Consider the following 23,789-nt stretch of genomic DNA (forward strand, 5'->3'; position numbering starts at 1 on the left):
TTCCTAAGTACCCTGGAAACTATTAGAGTCCAACACAACACTCATACTGGGTGATTTCAACTACCCCTCCATCAACTGGGAAAACTACTTGTGCACCAATACACTTGCCCAACGCTGCCTGGAATTCCTCAAGTCCAATGCGCTGGACCAGCTCATTCTTACCCCCACTAGAGAAAGCAACATCCTTGACCTGGTTATTACTAACATGGGCAACCGTTGCTCAACACCAATAGTCAATTCCTCTCTGGTTAGATCTGACCACAAACTAATTACCATGGAAATCCACATCTCACCCAGACCACCATCAAAAGTAACCACCATGAAAAACTTCTCCAAAGTTGACTTTGCGCTCCTAAAAACAGAGGTGGCTAACTTCACGGCACCCATACAAATGGAAAATAGGTGCATGTCCGCCGAATCTTACACCAGTGCACTGTACGAACACGTACATAAATGCATGGAACTAGCCATACCCAACAGAACCAAGACGCTCTCCTCCAGAAAAAGGAAGCCAATCTGGTGGTCCCCTGCCATTAACAAACTCTACAACAGAAGGAAGAAACTGTTGCAGAAAAAGGTGAAGTCCCAAGACTGGAAAAACTCCCTTATTAGCCTCGACAAAAAGTTGAGATCCCTCATCAAAATCTGTAAAGCTAGCTATGAAGGCAGAATTGCAGCAGACACTAAAAACAACCACAAAGCCTTCTACAGTTATATCAAGAATGTCCATGGCAATAGCCAGATTTGCTTTGAGTTACTGCAAAATGCTACCTCCTATACTGAGCCAACAGATATTGCCAACATACTAGCCGACAGATTCAGTGCCAGCTTTACCTCTCTTTTCCCCCCAAAGGACCAATCACAATATCGAAAGAATGCCAGGCACCCAGCATTACTGCAGCACAGGTTAAAACTGCATTGTCCAAGGTCAAGGATACAACTTCCATGTGACCCAATGATATCACTGGATGTGTTCTACATGAACTACAAAGTGAACTGGCACCACACCTGTGTGCCCTGTTCAATCACAGTCTCACCTCAGGCTTTGTCCCTACAGAATGGCACACTGCTACAGTCATCCCTCTCCATAAAGGGGGAGTGATTACAGACCCTGGGAATTATCACCCCATTAGCCTGATGGGTCTGATATGTAAGGCTATGGAGAGCATCATCATGGACCTAATTAACAAGGCTATAGGGAATCTCCAAACTCTGGATCCCACACAATTTGGTTTTGTGAAAGGTAGATCATGCCTGCTCAACCTGGTTGACTTCTTTGATTCAAGTCACCGGAGCTGTGGATGGAGGGCAAGGCAGTTCATACAGCCTACCTTGATCTGGCCAAGGCCTTTGATACCATTCCCCACTTAGGAATTATTGATAGACTCACCAAACTAGGCATCAACCCCTATATCACTAGGTGGGTTGCAAATTTGCTCACAGATAGAATGCACAGTGTGACAGTAGTAGACTCCAAGTCAGACTGCCGACCAGTCACGAGTGGAGTCCCACAGGGATCGGTCCTGAGTCCTCTCCTGTTTGGCATCTACTTCTCAGAAGTCCAGTCCAACACAGAGGGACTCTGGCTGACCAAGTTTGCTGACGATTGCAAACTGGGAGCCATTATTAACTCCCCCAAGTGATGTAGACATCCTACAGAAAGGCCTCACTAAGACCAACGACTGATGTCGAAACCATGGCCTTAAGCTTGGTGCCAAAAAATGTGTCATCATTCCCTTTGGGAAAAATTCAGTTCCCACTTATTACCACATTGATGGTAGCCCACTGAACACTGAAGGCGTTCTAGGAGATCTGGGGACACAGATTGACAGCAACCTCTTCTTCGACCACCACATTGCCACTGTGGTCAGAAAGTCCTTCTATGTGGCACATCTCATTACCAAGGGTTTTACATCCAGGAATAAAGAACTTATCATCTCTCTCTACTCTTCCCTCATTAGGCCAATCCTCGAGTATTAGACCAGTCATTTGGCATGTACCTCACTAAACACTTGCAACAGCTGGAAAGGCCACACAAGTACCTCATGAAGAGGATCCTAGGCCTTAAACACATGCCCTACATGGACAGACTCAAAAAACTCCAGCTTTTCTCTGTCTCATATCGTCTATTAAAAGGCAATCTCTGCTTGACTTACAAAGCCATGTCTGATCCAGCCCTGTTAGAAATGTTACACCTAAAGAAATACCAATCCCTGCATACTACACGCTCCAGGGACCTCAATCTCATTATCACAATCAACAGAACATGCTGGAGGGACAGGTTCATAACCCAGAGACTGCCCATGCTCTGGAATAGACTTCCCATACATGTTAACCAGAGCACCTCACTGGCCCTTTTCAAGAGAAATCTTGATGAGTGGATGGGAAATAGAAAATTCACCTCAGGGATCACTCCGGTGGCTCTACTTGATAGAGGCACTGAGAACTAATGGTGATGCCAGGGCATTTATGGGCTAGGCTTGTAATGGCTCCAGGACCGTTGGTCTAGTACACACCTGTGAACTTATGAACCTAAATGAATGGCAGTGCCTAGAGAGGTTTACCACACAGGAAACAGAGTCCCTATAAAGATAGGGTAGGTGTATTTTGGACAGGGATAAAGTGGACAATGCCTTTCAGAATCTAGTGTGGCAGGGACTGGTGTGGGACTTCATTGCAGTGGATGGTCACTATAGATTGGTGGTGCAGGTGCATCACAGGGTCACTGACATGATCCTTAATACAAAGACAAAGAATCAAGACATAGCTGGGGACAGGTTGACTACCAGTGATGCACCCCTAACAAAGCACCAGCTAATAGACTCTGAGGAGTTTTACTGTGCCTCACTGGTGGCACACACAGCACCCTAATTCCCAGGAAGTGGATTAAATCAGAGTAATCACTGCCTGAGTAGCTGTTGAGGATATTGTAATTGAGTAGTGGCACGTTCCTTTCCTGTAGGACACTGAATAGCATTGTTGTCATGGTATATTCACACATGGAAGTCTACATTTATGTCACACAGGGACATCAGAACTGGCATTGAGACCACCTGCTCTACAAAATGTAATTGCCCAGGCTTCTCTGGGGGATGCACCAGGTGACTAGTGGCATATCCCATCCTTGTACAATATTGCCTAGGATATACTTTCTGAATTTTTCTATCTGAAGAACATCAGGACTGCAACTGAGTAAACCTGCTTCTCAAGGTATGTATGTATCCATAGGTTATGCATATTCTTGGCATGTAGCAGTATCTGTATGCTACATGATTGTATGAGTCACACATATACCACGTTTCACACTGAGGATCTGGTGCAGCAAGTCAACACATACCTGATGTCCGTGAGTCCGTAGAGGCTTGATGGTAGCATGCACCCGGCACAGTCTGTGAACATGTGGCAGTGTCAGCAATGTTACCAATTGAGGCCATACTCCCCACTCCCACAGCTGAGGGGATTTTATAGGTCCAGGATAAACCTCCAGCATCATCTGTGTTTAGCACAGGATGTTCCATCTATGTCAACCTTACACCTGACACAATAGGCACCAATGCACACAGCATCACAGGGCCTCAGTGCATCTCAGACGCACACACGTAAAAGTAGAGGTATGTAGGTGGTTATCTGTGTCATGATACTTGGGCATTCTGTGACAAGTGTGTTACCCTTGGCATTAATCATTGGATGTACAACACTGTAATTCATTCACAGATGGCCACTAATCAGACTATGTCAAAGCTGCCCACCATGGTGTGTGGAGTAAATAAAGAATTCAACCAGTGACTGTGAATAGGGGCTGGAGAAGTTCACCATGTAAACACACAACATTGTTGAATGAGTGTTCAGAGTGCTGAAGCTTCACTTGCATATGTCGGGTTATGCACTACAGTGTGCTCCAGAGAAATGCAGCAAGATATCTGTGGCCTGCATCATGCTACATAACACTGTACATTGAAAACTGTTATAACAGTGAGAGCCTGTAGCACTGGCATAGCCAGAAGTGCATATTTGCAGCTGCAGGGAACCGGCCATCATGATCCTGGTAGGAGGATGATTGTAGACTGCAGGAGCACAGAGTCAGTTAACATAGATGGCACACTGTTCCCAAGACCCCAGTCATTGACACTGAGCTGGACATGGCTAATGCTCGAGCAGATCCACTTTGGTTTCCACCCCCGACTATGACACCTGAAGTGGACAAGGCTGATGTTTATCTGGTTCCAGTGTGGCATTCACCCCAGCTCACTGGGACATGCCTGATGTTTGTTTTGCTCCACTTTGGACACATCCACTTGAATGTCCTGCTCAGGCTCTCATAGTTCAAAACCTCCCAACTCCCCTGTAGTCAAACCATGAGTAACACATATCCATGTGTGACCTTGGAGGACTGGATGCTATGTGTCAGCCAGACATACATTACAGGGGCCACAGCAGCATTTCCACACATACAGCAGATGTGGTGTGATGTTCTGTGGAGCAGCTGCCTCCAGATATGACTGTGCAATGCCACATGGTATGCCCAGCCAGCATTCCTTCTCTGGAAGCTCCACCCCATCACCTGAGGACATGATCTCCAGCATCATCAAACCCTCCTAGCCATGTACATGCTTACTACAGGCATCATCCGCGATACTACCACCTTGCTAGCATTGCTGTCCTTTAGAATTGTCCATCCCTATCTTTGCAAATAATGATGTGTGCCCTGCCCACTCCTTTGGCTGATGTGGTTAGGGTAAAGCCTGATAGAGTGGCCAGTCAGTGCACTTTAATGTACAGCTTCAATATGTAAATACATGCATTAAATATGTGTTTATTTTGTCATGCCCCATAGGCATGGACTAGACACTGCTTCTTTGTCTGTGTCATGACATATTGCATTTCCCTGCGCCATGCATGCTGATCAACTGATGACACTTCCTCTGACCACTCCTTACCTAGCTCCTCTTGCTGTAACAGTTTTCACAACATGTATTTTATAACATTGAGCAGACCAGATATTATTCTGGAGGTCTCCAGAGCATACTGTGTTTGTGATAGTATGGTATTATACACAATTTCTACGACAGTTTGGGGGACATCATGCATGACTCATAAGTGTATGCAGCATCACTTGCTACAGGTAACAGAAAATAGGTTCATAACTGATTACTAAGCTAGCTACCCTGTAGACCATTTTAAGTCTGGCCAGTTTCCCTCCCAGAGATGAGAATCAAATTCTGTACCTTGGGTCTGTGAGGCAAGTACCATTCTAAATGGTATGATACAAGGCAAATAATATAAGTGGTCTGATACCTGGGGTTCTTGGGGCAGGATCTTCATTACCTCTATGGTTAGCAATATGTGTGCACTTACCCACTTAATTACCTTGTGGAGAGTCCTCCCACATGAAATGCTGTTATATGTTGCACTTGTGTCAATTGTGGGAACCATCTGGATGGCACACCTTATGCCTTGTGCACTGCACATCATCTGACAGTTGATGGAGTGGAAACCCTTCTGGTGGGTATTCTGGATTCCATATGAAGAAGGAGTGGGCTTGTTAACAGGAGCTTTGGGAGGTTGTTTGTTTGAAGAATGCCTGCATAGTGCTGGTTCTCCGCTGTGCTGTCCATGGAAATCACATGTCCTCCTCTACATGCATTAGTATCTTGTGTAAGAATTGGTATATGATTGTAAAGGCTGAGGTATGTAAAACTCCTAACTTGTCCCTTGTCACACACTGAAAGTTTCCCTTATCAAGGATGGTTAATGCACAAACATTCAAGTCCAACTGTGATTGGCAGTCCAGCAGTCCATTCATCCCCCTTGAACACCTCCATGATTTCTCTGTCCACGCAGTAGTGGTCAACTGTATCTTGGTCATGAAAGTGATAGCATGTCATCTGCTGACTGATTGACTGTCCTAAGACATGAAAGGCAGTAACATGCAGCACAGTAGACACAAGCTTCCAAAGCATCTGCTAACATATTCTGACTAGCTAAAGCAGATGTTAGTCCTAACATCTTAACATGAGTGATACAGCTCCATCCATCCATCAGTCCACAAGCCCTTTGCCCATTTCGCACATGGGGTTGGGATGTTACCTCAATATTGACAATCATCTAGAGCCAAGGTTTACACCACCGGGTGGCTAGCCTTGCCACGGTAGTTCTTCCACACTGCACTGTCACCCCTATGGCCAGTTTAGATTGTCCAGTGCACCTGCTGCATGTCTTTGGAGTATGGGAGGAAACCAGAGCACCCCAGACAAAATCCACTCAAACACAGGGAGGACATGCAGACTTTGCATAGAAAGGACTCCAGCCGAGAATCGAATCAAGGAACCTCTTGCTGTGAGTCAACAATGCTATCTGCTGTGCCACTTTGCCACCTGATGGCATTCTGATAAGTTGGTCACCACAGCTCATTGGACAGCATTTTTATACATTTCTGAATCATGCCATGTTTTGTTTCACCTATACATATAAGATGGATCTCATTAGCACATTACCATTCATTTGCATCTCATGATGCAATCATTTGCATGCAGAGCATGCCACACAATTTTTTCAGCTAGTACAGCACTGTGTGTGTCTCTGCATCCCCCCTGGCGAGTGGCCAGTCATCCTGCTATTTCACTTACCTCACTGTGCAGTTTGCTTCTCAATAGCCCCCACTTTCTAAATCTTGATTATTTCTGAAGAAATATCATTTACCAGTTGTTGCCTGCAAAGAAGGTTTTGCATATAGGGTAGATATGTTTTCAGACTATCTAAATTATTTCATAATGTCAGCTTTTGTAAACCAGTATTTACATAGACATGGGAATACATGTCGTCCTGTCCTGAATATATGTATATGTTTTTTCTTAAGGAAAACAAATATCTGGTATGATGGCATAACTTGTTTTTTCACATCTAGTAAAGTCACTTAAAAAGTCTTATTCCCTGAAGGTATCCTTCTTTCTCAATGAATTAAACAGTTTAGCACAAGACATTTGGCTGAATTTCATGCTTCTGATCCCAGTGGTCAATGCCCCTTTTTCTTACCTACAGTTTTACCTATAATTTTCTTATTTCACAACTCACCCTTATGCCAGCCCTTTTGCTTAGAAACAGCCTACCATCTGTAAAATAAAGCAGCACCGCCCCTGAGGAAAGTGGAACCATGGAGAGGCAGGCACATATTAGTAAATATGAACAATACCTCTGCTGTCCTGCACACATTGTCATGTTATTTCACACCTAGAGCCAGATTAAATAAAGTGACACTAAACCAGTCCAAAAATCCTGATCATTTCTATGGAGGATGATTGGCTAAAAGAAACTTAAGTAGCCATTAAAATGTGGATAAATGAGGCCTGGTCATCAATGTGATGATGATGATGATGATGATGATGAACTGAGGTCTGCAAAGTCGCTCCTCTTCCCTTCAAAGTGATAGCGCCCTAGGCGACTGGTTTGCTTATGCCTAAGATTGGCTGTGATTGTCTCGGTCTGTTTGTATGGCACATAAACAGATTTATGAGTGCTGGTGCATGGCCTGTCTTTCAGCTGGGAAAAAGTCCTACTGGTTAACCCTCGTACAAATATATTCAACACATAGGGAGTAGTGTAGAGCGATGGACCTTGCCCATCCTACTGGTTAACCCTCGTACAAATGTATTCAACACATAGGGAGTAGTGTAGAGCGATGGACCTTGCCCATCCTACTGGTTAACCCTCGTACAAATGTATTCAACATGTAGGGAATAGTGTAGAGCGATGGACCTTGCCCATCCTACTGGTTAACCCTTGTACAAATGTATTCAACACGTAGGGAGTAGTGTAGAGCGATGGACCTTGCCCATCCTACTGGTTAACCCTCGTACAAATGTATTCAACACGTAGGGAGTAGTGTAGAGCGATGGACCTTGCCCATCCTACTGGTTAACCCTCGTACAAATGTATTCAACATGTAGGGAGTAGTGTAGAGCGATGGACCTTGCCCATCCTACTGGTTAACCCTCGTACAAATGTATTCAACACGTAGGGAGTAGTGTAGAGTGATGGACCTTGCCCATCCTACTGGTTAACCCTCGTACAAATGTATTCAACACGTAGGAGTAGTGTAGAGCAATGGACCTTGCCCATCCTACTGGTTAACCCTCGTACAAATGTATTCAACACGTAGGGAGTAGTGTAGAGCGATGGACCTTGCCCATCCTACTGGTTAACCCTCGTACAAATGTATTCAACACGTAGGGAGTAGTGTAGAGCGATGGACCTTGCCCATCCTACTGGTTAACCCTCGTACAAATGTATTCAACACGTAGGGAGTAGTGTAGAGCGATGGAACTTGCCCATCCTACTGATTAACCCTCGTACAAATGTATTCAACACGTAGGGAGTAGTGTAGAGCGATTGACCTTGCCCATCCTACTGGTTAACCCTCGTACAAATGTATTCAACACATACGGAGTAGTGTAGAGTGATGGACCTTGCCCATCCTACTGGTTAACCCTCGTACAAATGTATTCAACACGTAGGGAGTAGTGTAGAGCGATTGACCTTGCCCATCCTACTGGTTAACCCTCATACAAATGTATTCAACACGTACGGAGTAGTGTAGAGCGATGGACCTTGCCCATCCTACTGGTTAACCCTCGTACAAATGTATTCAACACGTAGGGAGTAGTGTAGAGCGATGGACCTTGCCCATTCTACTGGTTAACCCTCATACAAATATATTCAACACGTAGGGAGTAGTGTAGAGCGATGGACCTTGCCCATCCTACTGGTTAACCCTTGTACAAATGTATTCAACACGTACGGAGTAGTGTAGAGCGATGGACCTTGCCCATCCTACTGGTTAACCCCCGTACAAATGTATTCAACACGTAGGGAGTAGTGTAGAGCGATGGACCTTGCCCATCCTACTGGTTAACCCTCGTACAAATGTATTCAACACGTACGGAGTAGTGTAGAGCGATGGACCTTGCCCATCCTACTGGTTAACCCTCGTACAAATGTATTCAACACGTAGGGAGTAGTGTAGAGCAATGGACCTTGCCCATCCTACTGGTTAACCCTCGTACAAATGTATTCAACACGTAGAGAGTAGTGTAGAGCGATGGACCTTGCCCATCCTACTGGTTAACCTTCGTACAAATGTATTCAACACATAGGGAGTAGTGTAGAGCGATGGACCTTGCCCATCCTACTGGTTAACCCTCGTACAAATGTATTCAACACGTAGAGAGTAGTGTAGAGCGATGGACCTTGCCCATCCTACTGGTTAACCCTCGTACAAATGTATTCAACACGTATGGAGTAGTGTAGAGCGATGGACCTTGCCCATCCTACTGGTTAACCCTCGTACAAATGTATTCAACACGTACGGAGTAGTGTAGAGCGATGGACCTTGCCCATCCTACTGGTTAACCCTCGTACAAATGTATTCAACACGTAGGGAGTAGTGTAGAGCGATGGACCTTGCTCATCCTACTGGTTAACCCTCGTACAAATGTATTCAACACGTAGGGAGTAGTGTAGAGCGATGGACCTTGCCCATCCTACTGGTTAACCCTCGTACAAATGTATTCAACACGTAGGGAGTAGTGTAGAACGATGGACCTTGCCCATCTTACTGGTTAACCCTCGTACAAATGTATTCAACACGTAGGGAGTAGTGTAGAGCGATGGACCTTGCCGATCCTACTGGTTAACCCTCGTACAAATGTATTCAACACGTACGGAGTAGTGTAGCGCGATGAACCTTGCCCATCCTACTGGTTAACCCTCGTACAAATGTATTCAACACGTACGGAGTAGTGTAGAGCGATGGACCTTGCCCATCCTACTGGTTAACCCTCGTACAAATGTATTCAACATGTAGGGAGTAGTGTAGAGCGATGGACCTTGCCCATCCTACTGGTTAACCCTCGTACAAATGTATTCAACACGTAGGGAGTAGTGTAGAGCGATGGACCTTGCCCATGTATTTCCATAGCTCTCAGAATGTCACAGAGGGTAGTGAGCGTGCTTAGACGTTACCTCTGTAACATTCTGGTAGTTTTCCTTTTCCTTTTTAATTCCATTTGTAGGAGGGATGTAATGGCTTCCCACTCTTTTTCTTGAAAGAAAAAAAAAGTAGTACAGTGTAGCTCGAGTAGAAGTACATTACAGTAAAGGAACCACTGGTAAGAGAGAACACTAAATCTTGCATAAAGATCACTCTTATTTCCAGATCCACTCTTGCACAAGGCCAAGGTCCAGTGATCCACACAATAGCCAGCACATGTTTAGATTCTTAAATATTTTCCTTGCTTTGTTAGGAAGAAAAGGTAAATTTTATGTTTCAAAATACTAATGAGTTAATATACTGTCTGAAAGTTTTTGTAGCTGTATGTTTTACATATTAGGCTGCACTTTTCATCTGTGACATTTATGTAAATGCTAACACTTAAAAAAAATGTTGCAGTTCTTCTTAGATCTGCTGTTCTTGAGATGAAATTTTAAAATAGTAGTTTTTCCTTTTTAGCATTTCTGTGATCCTAATTAATATTCAGCTGGAACCAAATGCATACAGTGCATTTTCTAGACAAGAAATGAATTTACTCCCCTCCCCTTTGTGTCTTTTTTTTTTTTACAAAATTGCAGCTACTTGAAGATTTGTGATATAATAGGTTTTTAAACGACTAGTTGCTGTCAACATATCTCTGCACAGTCTTATATACTTGTCTTCAGATGCACTATTATGTGCCTTAGGTGAACTTAAAGGTAACTTCAGATAACATCTTCAGGTAGGATATGAAATGAAGTTTGGCTGTTGCTAGTTAGGCTAATACTGGCCACAGTAAACATACTCTTTTGTACAAATTGTCAGCTGTGGTGTGTGTGTGTGTGTGTGGGGGGTACTCACCCAGCCTTTTTTAGTTTTTGCTGTACACTGACATCATTTCCTAGTCCAAAGTACTAATGAGAAAAAGTATAAAACATCCATGTTGCAGTATGGCAAAAGTCACATTGTATGAAGTTGAATTAGATTTTTAAGTTAAAAATTGTATTTTTTGGATGGTCTGGATATTTTGAACCAGACCAGATGACAGAACTGTAATTGGCAAACTTGTTTGTTCATTTTGGTTTTAAACAGAATTTGTAATCCAGTAAAAAAACAGTAGAACAAAAGGGCATAATGGCAGTAAGACTGTTTGAAGGGCGGGATCATGCAGCTGCCTATCACAAGTACCGACCTGGTATTCCTGACGAACTGAAAGAAATGGTACTTGCCTTTGTACAGAAAAAGGTAAGGCATGCTCGACAGCTGTTGGTGAATATATACAGATATAAAAGGTAAGGCATGCTCGACAGCTGTTAGTGAATATATACAGATATAAAAGGTAAGGCATGCTCGACAGCTGTTAGTGAATATATACAGATATAAAAGGTAAGGCATGCTTGACAGCTGTTATTGAATATATACAGATATAAGGAAAAAAGCATGTCTGTATTTGTCTCAAAATGCCTATTTCTAGAAAGAATCACTAAGCAGTTCTGGTTGATGTTCATAGATGACAAAGAAGTCATTCTAGCGTGTATGGGAATAATTTTTGGTAATTAAATGTCTTTTACACAGTTGGACATTTGCTGGTGGTCTCCTGAGTTGATGGGAATTGGTAATTTATTAATGTTCTGACCAGTACTGCCTCAGGAAAAAATGAGTTCATCTAAAATGCCTTTTTGCATGCCTTCTTTTGGCTGTAAAGATATTTTTTTTCCATATCAGTGCTTGAAGTTGTTCTAAGTGACAGTGACATACACGGTCCTGTTTGAAAGGAGTTTAAAAGGTTGGGGCAGGTAATGTCAGTGTTGTGTCTCATGCAGACCTATGAAACCTTGTTTAAAACATATGACCCCTAACATTTATTTCACCAAACTGAGTTATGCTGAAAAAATCTGAATGGGGGGAAAACCCGTGCTACTCCAATTAATTGTAATCTGCTACAAGACTGGAGCACCTTAGGGTGGGCTATATTTTCTTAATAAATGACGGAATGTGGTCAGCCTTCAGCTGCTAATCTTGCCCTCATCTCTGTCACCAAATGTAAGGAATCCATGCAGGTGGTTATGTTATTTGCTTGTGTGAAGTTAAAGGTAATTAAAAAATGGTGCTTGTGGTTAGCATGATAATATGGCTGTCTAAACTCACTGATTAGCTGGAACTTCAGGCAGTTAAATTAAAAATAGAAACATTGCCAGCTGTGTGTGTGTAGGTAAAAGAAAGTAATGGAGACATTACGAGTGCTGACTGTAGACAATGAGTGAGAAATGTTGGACTGAGACAGAAAAAACACTTAAAGCGATCATGGAAAGAAGCATGGTCAGTAAATTACAGGTACGCTTGTTGATGCCTTTGTACCTTATGATGTCTGTGATGCAATATTGGGGCTTGCAGCTGGGGTGCTGAATGTTTAGTGGAAGCAAAGGCAATCCATGCTGCCCAGCCAAGCCAGCATCAGCAGACCACTGTGCTAATCAAGATGCAGATAGAAGAGCAGGCAGCTGTAACCCGAAGGATGACTTCCTGAATGACCCGTTATATGAAGTATGGATTCATCAGAGGCCAGGAAGACAAAGAAAATATGTGACTTTCAGGGCTCCTAGAAAATAAGAATGGGGCCGCTCTTCCGGAGTTTATATCCAAGGAGCAGGTACAGTATGTGGACACCCTGCTTTTTTTTTAATAGTTACCCTACTGAATAGTGGCAGCAACAGCTTCGCCAGACATCAGATTGCAAAGTTCTTTGATTTTTCAAGAAAAAGTACTCTGCCTAGGTGCATTGCTGGAGGACGGAGCAACAGTTATACTGAAAAGGTATAAAATTCGGTTGATGTAGCATTAATCAGTGAGGCTACACTGCTGGTGTAAATCTTTAGTATTGATGAACAACCTGTGTATGTTAAGGTTTTTCCTGCACTCTCACCTTTCACTACAGAGGGGAAACAGAACAATACTGCTAGTAGAGGGGAATTGGAAACACTTTTATTGGTTTACAAGCTTGCTGCAGCATGACATGGACCATCACAAATGAAGGTAAGGCCTAAGCATCAAGCAGCAGCACCAAAAGAAAAACATGATGCTGCAAGGAGGGCTGATTAAGGGCAAGGCAATCTGTTTTTTTCACCTTCTTTCTTTTTTTCTTTATCCTGCATCCCTTACATGCAATAGATGGCTCTGTTTACAGTAGTAACTTGGTTGACCAAATCTGAATTGATTTGAAATGCAGATGGTTTTTGAAACAGCAAAGTATGTTTTCATGAAATTTCATCTAGGAAGTTGAGTTATATGAAGATAATTTGCAAGATGCTGTTTGTAACCACACTGTTATACTGTACCTGCCCTACTGTTATAACCCTGAGAGCAGTAGTTCTAAATAAATATCATGGAGTAAGTGCTGGTGCTAATAAGAAATGTCTTGCAAATTGTTCATTTTAGTTTCTAGTAAACAAATAGTTTGGATGACATTTGCAGTGTTAGAAGCAGCAACAATTAAGCACTGAGGTGTTTTCTAATTTCATTCAGGAATTCTGGCATTCCTGAAATTGAAAACTTGAGCAGTGTTATAAGCCAGGATTATATTGAGGCTCAGTCCAAGAATGATATTGGAATGAATTACATACTTTACATTACTTTGTTATAGTTTTGTGGTCTGAAACAGGAGGAGCTGAAGAATCTTGTACATAGTATTTGCTGTTTAATTCGTCTGGGTGCATTTGCTTAGAGTATAACACATACTGCAGCATATTAATTGGAATGAGCTATATTATTTCTGAAAATAATAAGTACTTGTTTACTATGTATTAGTTCAGTTTCAGTTAAGCAAACATTTGACCTAGAGACACAGTATGGCATTCAGACAAATGTAGCACACTGCATTTCGCAAAGTTGCTTACTTAAATCGATGGGCAAGGAGGTAGCAGTTCAGAAGCATATGTAGCTCCATCACACTGCGGGGAAAACAGAGTGGTATATATTACATGAAAATGACCACATAATGATATGCAGATGAGAGTAATGGGAATATGCAATTGTAAACATCAAACATGGCAGAGCAGTCCAGAAACATATAAAATTAGAGCAATGAGTCATGGAGATCAGTTATTCTGAATGCCAGGATTTTCTGGTGTACAGGATAACCTACTATGATATGCTACCAGAAGAAACATTTACATTATCAGAGTTGTATCTGTTTGTGGCCACCCATAGCACTGTTTCAGACTGGGCCACCAGACATTAAGGCTAACATACCATCAACTCTACAACATGCAGGAGTTTGTAGGCATGTGCATCCCTCACATGAGATCATTGGGGATGCTCGGAATCCTTATCCTAGTAGACAGTAAGGAAGGTGTAGTGGTAACTATCCCCGCTATAGAGATTTTTCTGCTTTCAGCAATGGACATTGTTGGTGGTTTGCAGGCTTTTGCATCATGAATTGTACACTAGTTCCTTGATATGAGGCTGCAACATGTGGAGGAGCTAATTTGGTTTCTACAGACAGTAGATGAGAGGAGAAACATCAAGTGAGCATTCTACAATATGGCCCATTTCTAAGAAGTTTGGGGGGCTATGGACTACAACCACATTGCTGTCAAAGCCCTGCCTGTTCCACTGTCTTTCAGTACATAAACCAGAAGTGCTTCTACTCCATTAACTACTAGATGGTGTGCAGTGCACAGGGTGTTATTTACTATGTGATTGAGTGCCATCCTGGCAATTCCATGATTCCTTCATATGACACGTTTATGACCTATGCCAGGGGTTTGTGCAGGGTGACTTTCCACAGGATCATCTAGTTGGTAGGTGCACACATTGTACCAGGCAATTCTCATGATTCCTTTATGTGGCACATGTATGACGTATGCCATGGGATTGAGCAGGATGACTTTCCACAGGATCATATAGTTGGTAGGTGCACACATTGCACCCACAGAGTGTCTGATAAGCTTTCCCCATGATTGCAGGTCACAGGCCACTCATAATTGTATCCACTGTTGTGTGTTTGGTGTTGCAGGATATGCCTTGGAATCGTGGCTCATAAGCCCCATCTGAAATCGTCCAATCATAGCACTCAGTTGCAGTACCTAACCTTGTTGAGCTTGTGTTTGGATTGCTGAAGGACAGCTTCTGTTGCTTAGACACATCTGGTGGTGTGCCATAGTTTTCTCCAGAGACTTTCAGCAAGATGTTTATGGTCTTCACCATGCTACACAACATCATACTACATAAGCAGTTACAGCATAGAGACACCACTGAGCTGACAGACCAGATGCAGCAGCAAAGAATGAGACAAGTGAGATGTCTTCAGAGGAACTGGCTGCAGCTGTATCTCGTGTGAAGTTGAGGGGAGCACAATACATTACAGCACTGGCAAAAAGACAGTATCTGGGCCACAACACATACAACAGAAAATAAAACTGTTGCATGCACAACAAAGAATAAAACTGATGCATGTAATAAATCACCAGTCTTTGCAGTGCATTATTTGGCCATGCTGTGCATCAGACATCACTGTACCCACACAAGACTAAGTGGTGGGCAAGACATAGTCATCCTCATTTGTATAGCTGAGATGGGGAATAGTGTCAGGGAGCAGAAACATTAGCATAGGTAGAAGTTTTATGGGTGGTGGTTGCCGTAGCTATGTACAGAGCTAGAAGGTTGGGGAGTGTCAATTATCGCACCCTCTATGGATGAGGTGGAGCTTCCAGGATGTGAATGCTGATTGGGTATTTTTGGTCGTCCATGTAGTATCAGGATGAGAGGTATTGCATCCAATAGAAATTGTAACATTTGGGAGCATGAATGGGAACCCCTCTGTGGCCCACCCTGTGTAAGGAGGTAGTTGATTGTAAGTGTCCATAACTATGTGGATGCCCCACTGTGTTCTTGCCACTCTGTACACCAATTAGGGAATGGAAGAGGCACATAACCCAGAGCGTCTGGCTTAGTGGGGTGTAACCCCAGTGGAGTTGTAAGAGTCATCCATGGCTGCAAGATTGTGCACACGTAGGGGTAGAGGTAGAGGTAGTCATTGACACTAATGATAGCTGGAGTAGTTTGTAACAGCTGCATAAAACTTGCCTGTGATCATGGACCATGCTTCTTGACCCATGGCAAAGCTACAGAAGTCATTAGATAGTAGTTTCAGGGATGCACTCATGCTTGTCCTTTGAGGCCACCACTGCCAGTAGTTGGCATGTGTGCTGCAGGTCCCTATATGCCATGTTACTCTGCATGCATTGCAGGCTGTCATGCAGCTCCTTATGCATTCTGTTCAGCACACTCCGCATCTGTAACTTGGTGTGAGTGGCAGTTGTCTTTGTCTTGATCATTAAATTGTACAGCCATCAGATTATTCCAGAAGTGACACCCAGTCAAAGTTTGTCATGGAATTATGATAACAATGGGCATTTACACAATCTTCTCCTATTGTGGGTGCACATACCTCAGATTTAGCTGTACTTTCTGTTGCTGTCTGAGTGATTCATTTGTACCTTGTTTTGGGCTTACATGAACAGTCTGTCCTTCATTAAAAACAGGGGAGATCAGAAGTCCAACTTGTCCATTTCTTGTCAGCCAGAAGTGGTTGATGGGGAGATGCCCTCCAATGTTAGCGTTGCTCACAGTGTCAGTTTGGTGTTGAATTGTGCCATGAGTGTGGGACCATCAGTAGTGACTGTCTGACATTAGGCTATTGCATTGGTGCTCCAGCAGTGGAATTTGTGACCATTCACAGAAATGGCAGAAAATAGGTGATAGTCATACCACCATGTGGCACACCCACTGTTGCATGCCAATTGTGTATAGCCTAGAGGCACATGACTCTTTAGTTCATTTAGTTTGTCACTGTTAAATCTCCAATATACCTGGAGGACAGATGTGTGGATGTTTTTTTTTTTTTAAATCAACAAAAGGCTCACATATTGCCCTTCAAAAAGGTAATGGGTAATTAAACTTGAAATTTAATGTAATTAAACTTAAAATAATAAGTACGCCAACCTGAACATAAGAGATAATTTATTATTCCCTAAAATGCAAATAGTGAAAATATTTTTCTCTGAGATACTGTGATAATAATTTGAGATAGATACTCTTGAAACAGTACTTTTATCCTTCAGCTGTCATTTGTATGCGTGTCTCTCTCTCTCTCTGTCTCCCGCCTTTCTAACTTGATTATTGTAATGAGGACATTATTTTTAATGTCTTTCATGGCTATACACTATCCATTCTAAGGATCCATCTTCCCTGTCTTGCTGTTCTCCTGTCACTTGTCTTCTACACCACTGGTTCACCACTTCACTCTTGTTGAGGAGGTTTTACCTCTACAAGGAATTTAAACTTGTAGCAGCCTGTTTTCTGGTGCCCTAGCAGTAGAGCTATCCTACCACAGCAGAAATAGTTTTTTTATGCCCTGATCTGACTCCAGCAGTGACATGCTGAGCAACAGTATAGATGTGCATACATGCCTGCATCATTAGTATTGTTTTTGTGTCACCACCTTGGCTATCCTCTAACTTTTACTGCAGACCTAACATCCCCAGCCACAGATTGTGAGATGCCCTTGGCCTTTTGACCTTTCTGTCCTTTGATGGCTGCCCAACACTTGGGCTGCTAGCTGAATCTGAACTTCTGGAACACATGCAGATGTTATGCTCCTGCACCAGTGAAGTTGGTGAGTTGTAATAGCTACTGGAGTACTTGTGGTATTCTAATAACTAGTAGTTCATTGTTTTTGTTATTACAAAAACTTTAGGTTTTCATACTGAGAAATGTAAGGTAAATGATGTATGTCTGCCTGTGATCATGACTCAGTAGTACAAAGCTATTTCTGTATTTCTTCCTGAGATGTTCAACTGTTGAAAAAAATCAAGGCAGAAGAAGATGACCAATATTAGTCAGCAGCAATTTGTTTTTAGTGCTAGAAAACTCTGTTAATGTCATGCTGTTATGTGTACTCCACACTCCTGTACTTTCTATGCAGTTCATCAGTATTAACAGAATTTTTTAGATAGTTGTTAGAGAAAGATACTTTTTAAAAAGACCAAAAGCATAAGGTTCAGTTCAGGTATCTTTATTCTTGCACAAGGAGACAAAAAATGCAGTTACAGAGTTTGTCTGACTAAATCAGGAAGTGTCACAGTTATTATACCTTTCTTTCAAGACATTGCCCACTACGACTGACGTAGCAGATCACCAGTTCATAATTCTGTTATTTTACAGATATTTCTCACATTTCTAGCTGACTCTTCAAAGTTTCAGTAAACAGGATGGCCTTGGTGACCACTGGTCAATTATAACTTTCTTGCTATGTGATGTTGCAAGTCTAGGTACTATGGCTAATTTAAGCACATGCAAGTACAGATTTCTGAAGCAGTTTATTGCTCGTTATATCTATCTTGCTGCTTGTGCACTTTTCATCAACACGAACAGAGCTTATTGTCTATAATGAATGGATCTACAGAAATTATTATTATTCTCCTTTTAATTTCCTGACCTAGCAGAAAATCACCTGCTTTCCAGTATATTTCCAAGGCATAAAAATGTATTTTGCTGAGCTAGCAAACTAGGTCAGAGTGCATCTTGCAGTGTCAGAAAGCACAATTTCAGAAAAACATATTTTCAGTTTCAAATAAAACTAATGCTGCATATAGAATAAAAACGTGTTAATCTTCCCTTATTAAAATAAGCATTGCACACATATGTTAATACATATTTTTCTAACATTTCCCCCCGTTAATACTTTTTATTCTATTTCAAAAGCATAAACAGTTTGTTTCTTCTCCTAACCTCTTCCTTTGAGGATTTGCAGCTAAGAGAGTCATTCAGTTTAAACTTATGAAAGTGTTTCCTTTTTCAACAGTCTTCAATTTCAGTACTTTGATACAAAGTCTCAGAAACTGACATGTCTATAAAATCTTTGATTACTTTTTTCATGCAGGGAATTCCACAGCAAATGCATGCTCCTAACAATAGTAATCCCACACAAATGGCAATCAGGATGTTCATTAGGATGGAACCCCACCCCCCCAAACAAATTCTGGAAAAAGTCCATCAGTGGGTTTGGGCCTGGCCTGGTCATGTCTGACACTTGTTGGATTACTTCCAAATGGTCATTAATTTCGTGCTTATTGTCAGGAATGAACGAACAGCACTCGTCTTTGATTAAAGCGCACGTACCACCTCTCGCCACTAGGGTGAAGTCAAGAGCCATGCGGTTTTGAAGCACCACAGTTCTCATTGCATTCAGTTCATCAGTCATTAATTCAAGAGCAGAAAAAGTTGCATTGCTCATGACCTCGAGAAGTTTGGATAGCTTTCTCACTTCCCAAATTGATTTAACTGCACCATATGCAGGGGCTATGACAGCCCAGGATATGATAGTGTCACTCAAGTCCATGTGTGCTAGTTTACTTTTGTCTTTCATGGAGTTATGGTTCCTCCAGCCTGCTACGATCTGTCCCACTGGATTGTCAGGTTTCTTGATTGGATTTTCAGGTTTCTTTGCGACATCTCTGACATTTTGAATTCTCCCATGAGGCAAAGCTGTGGTGTGTCGTATGGCCGGGACCAGGTAACCCAAAAAACAACTGCCGGACCAATTCTCAGGCAACCATTTGTATGCCTTTTTCCCACATATGAAATAACAGTTTTCTACCTTAGTATTGATATACACCTTCCCTGCATGAAACATTTTCTTAACTGTAATAGACAGTTGCTTTAAAAGAACAGGATTATGTTCTATATCACTGACAGTTTTATGCAAGGACTCAAAGTATGAGTCATAATCTGCATCACAAATTGTTTCTGTATTTTTAGCATTTTTAGGTTTAATATAACATTTATAAGAAATAGTCACATTACATCTATTCCAGCCTACTTGAATAGTGTCATTCTTAAAAAAAGCATACGATTCCTGTTTGTGTAACAGGCAGAAATAATGCAATTTTGTCTCTAGATTTCACAGGTGTAGTCTCAAAATTCAAGTTTTCCCAGGTCTCATTGACCCCTAGGGGGACAGCAGCCATCAATAATCCCCCGTATGCTGTTGGTATAGCTGTGCAAATCCAACAATTTGAAATGTTAAAAGTCTCAGCATACACATATTTGATTGCTTGGTAAGTGTTAAAGTTCGGATGCCAGTCTATGAATGTTGAATCACATTTGTTCAGTCTAGCTGGTGTGGCTGAAGAAAAGAAAGGCCACAGCAAAAAGAACATTGTCACTAATGCAGTTACTAAGATGATTATGCAACACTGCTGAAATATACTGCTGAAATCGTTCAGTATTCCTATTATCTCTAGGTCTTGTCGTCATTTTTTTTTTTATTGCTGCTGTGTGTTAGCAAGAGTTTTATCAAGTTCAAAGTTTTTGACTAGTTTACAGTGTGTTAAATGAATCCAAGATGAACGTTCTGCAATCTTGACTGCTGTGGGCGTGCTCAGCAGTTCTTGATATGGACCTTCCCACTTTGGTGTCGTCCAATTCTTCTTTTTGATTGTCTTCACCCAGATCCAAGTGCCTGGGGCTACTGCTGCTTCGGAGGGGTTAGTTTGGTCTTTATCTGAAACAGAATTAAACTGTAAAAGATGTTTGTTATTTAGCATATGCCTCATGTAGTCTGCAAATGTCCAATCTGCTTCCTGGTCTGCAGGCATGAGAGGTTTCCACTGAGGTATATAATAAGCTCTTCCGAAAATCTTTTCGAAAGGTGTCAATCCTTTTGCATTCAGAACAGTTCTCATGCTCAACAGTGCCAGGGGCAAACAGTACACCCAATTCTTCTGTGTTTCTGCTATAAGCTTCTTAAGCTTATTCTTTAAAACTCCATTGTGCCTTTCTACCAACCCTGCAGATTGAGGGTGATATGCACAGTGATGTTTTAAAGAAATCCCAAAATACTGACTTAGCTGTTGTATAGTTTGGTTAAAAAAATGTGTACCATTGTCACTGTAGATCCTTTCCGGTATGCCAAATCTAGGAATGATCTCTTTAATTAGGGTCTTTGCAACAGTGGCTGCATCTGGTTTACTAGTCGGAAAGGCCTCCACCCATTTGGAGAACATATCCACAATGACAAGGCAGTACTTTTTGTTTTCACATTTGTTCAATTCTATGAAATCCATACAGATGGTATGAAACGGATACGGTGGTGTAGGGAAACTCCCTTGCTTGGGCTTTAATGCCCCTTGTGCATGATGTTTATTACAAGTGTGACATAACAGGCAAAAATTTTTTAGTGTAGTTTGAAAATCCATACGTAGCGAACACCCGATTCACTAACTGTACCATCCCCCCTGTTGAGACATGGCTCTGCCCATGGCTCAACAAAGCTGCATATCTAAATAAATTAGACGGTAATACTGGTTTTCCCTCTTTGGAGATGTACAGCCCTTCCTTGAGAATTGCTCCTCATCTTTTCCATTTTTGTTTCTCAGCCTGTGTAGTAAGTGTTTGCATTATTTTCAACATTTCTAAGTCTAAAATCTCAGAAGGTTGTAATTCCTCGTTCAGAAGAAATGCTTCTGAGGCTGCTTGCTTTGCAGCTGTGTCAGCTCTCGCATTGCCTTTTGAAATCCTATCTTGTTGTTTTGTATGAGCTATGCATTTACAAATAGCTACTTTCTGAGGCAACTGAATAGAATCTAACAAATCTAAAATAAACTGTGCATGGTTAATTGGTTTGCCAGTAGATGTCACCATTCCTCGATTCTTCCACTGTTGTGCAAAAACATGTACAGTAGAAAAAGCATACTGGCTGTCTGTAAAAATGTTTACGCTTTTACCCTTTGCTAAGGTACATGCCCGTGTCAAGGCAATCAACTCTGCTGCTTGTGCAGATAAGTTATGTGGTAGAGGTTTTGCTTCTACAATCTCAGTATCAGAAACTACTGCATAACCTGTTAGGTTCTGTCCTGTAGGACTCCTTTTGCATGAACCATCCACGTAATATGTCACCTCGGCATTATCCAAGGGAACATCCATGAGGTCTTTTCTAGGCAGTGTCTTTTGCTCAATTACCTGCAGGCAGTTATGGGGTGTGCCATCCACAGGAGTTGGGAGCAAGGTAGACAGATTCAAAGTAGTACATCGTTCAATTGTCATGTGAGGTTGGCTCAGCAATATAGTCATACAAGAAAGATGCCTAGCAGGGGAAAGATATGCTACTTTTTCTTGCAGTAAAATGATTGCGACTGCATGAGGCACTCTCAATGTGAGAGGGAGGAATAACACTACTGAGGCTGAAGCCTGCACTGCCATTGCAGCTGCAACTACTGCTTGTACACAGTGGGGTAGAGACCGTGCTACTGGGTCCAGTTGAGATGAATAATAAGCAATGGGGCATTGCTTGTCCCCATGCTGTTGAGTCAATACTGATGTCATATAACTTTGCTTGCAATCTACAGTTTGGAAAAAACGTTTGTGATAATTTGGTAATCCTAAAACTAATGATGATGCTATCAATTGTTTTAGCTTGCAGAAAGTTAATTCTGCTTCTGGTGTCCATTGTATTAAATCTTGTGCTGCCATGGGCTTCTTAAAAATAAAGTCGGTTAAAGGTGCAGATTCCAAAGCATAGTTTGGGATCCAACTCCGACAAAAGTTAGTCGTACCCAGGAAGGACATAATTTCCTTCTTGGTTGTGGGTTTTGGTGCTTGTAAGATCGCTACTTTTCTGTCCTCATCTAATGTTCTGCCATCTTTGGATATTACATATCCAAGGTATTTCACTTGTTTTCTCCAAAGCTGCAATTTATTTTTACTTACTTTGTGTCCTTCAACTGCTAGGAATTTTAATAATGCTATAGTATCTTCCCTACAATCTTGCTGGGTAAGGGCGGCCAGCAGGATGTCATCAACATAAAGTAAAATTTGACTACCTCTCGGTGGGATAAATCCCGCTGAATTACTTGCCATCTCTTGTGAGAATATTGTTGGACTTTCACTGTAACCCTTTGGTAGTCACGTATATGTATACCGTTTCCCCTGAAATGTAAATGCAAACCAATACTGGCTGTCAGGGTGTATCGGTATTGAAAATAATGCATTGCTGATATCTACCACAGAAAAGTACTTCTGTTAAGGTTTTAAATCATTCAACAAGGTATGTGGATCTGGCACCGTAGGTGCTCTTGGTATTACTAAGGCCATTTACAGCTTGTAAATCTTGGACCATACGCCATTCTCCATTTGCTTTTCTAACTGGGAATAAGGGTGTGTTACATGGCGAATCGGGAGATTCCACCAGTATTCCCTTCTTAAGCAAAGCTGCTATGATAGGTTTAATACCTGCCTCTGCATCTTTTCTCAAGGGGTACTGTCTCTTTTGTGGTCTGAATGCTGATTTTGGCGTGATAGTAACTGGTCCTGCTGTGCGAATAAGTCCTACGTCTGATTTTCCTGTTGACCAGAGAGTTTCTGGTATGTCCAACAAAGCTTTTTCTTCCTCTTCTAATAAGAGGGCTTCTCAGCTGTCTTTGCTGGACTGCAAGTGTACAGCTGGATGTGTTTGTGTTATCCAGTTCAGTTTCTGTCTTTGTATTCCCTGTTCTGACAGTTCTGATTCTGTCTGTTTTTCCCATTTTGTGACTTTTTCTCCTAGGTCTATCCATTTTAAATTTTCCTCTTTAGTTAAACTAACATGCGGTATTAGATTTAATTTGTAAAGCGAAAAGAACTCCTGGGGTAATGAACAGCTAACTACACTGTTCCCTTTCGTGTCCCAGTACAAATTACACAGTACTAATCTGTTTGCATGGTTTTT

At 42.0% G+C, this 23,789-nt stretch overlaps 1 protein-coding gene across 2 annotated transcripts in view; it reads left to right on the forward strand.

Moving 5' to 3' along the window:
• The window catches only part of LOC122805501 (putative methyltransferase DDB_G0268948), a 262,527-nt gene that overhangs the window by 52,475 nt on the left and 186,263 nt on the right, over positions 1-23,789 (forward strand). The window contains exon 1 of one of the 2 annotated variants that reach the window (XM_044075692.1): positions 11,013-11,269. The exons of the other annotated variant lie outside the window; for it this stretch is intronic. Within the exon in view, the coding sequence (XP_043931627.1) occupies positions 11,159-11,269 (111 nt within the window). The 5' untranslated portion in view covers positions 11,013-11,158. Of the gene's footprint in view, positions 1-11,012; positions 11,270-23,789 lie in introns of those variants that run through there. 2 annotated transcript variants of the gene reach the window in all.

The sequence above is a fragment of the Protopterus annectens genome, chromosome 6.part1 (assembly GCF_019279795.1).
Source record: "Protopterus annectens isolate FY-2018-M chromosome 6.part1, PAN1.0, whole genome shotgun sequence".
Lineage (NCBI taxonomy): Eukaryota > Metazoa > Chordata > Ceratodontiformes > Protopteridae > Protopterus > Protopterus annectens.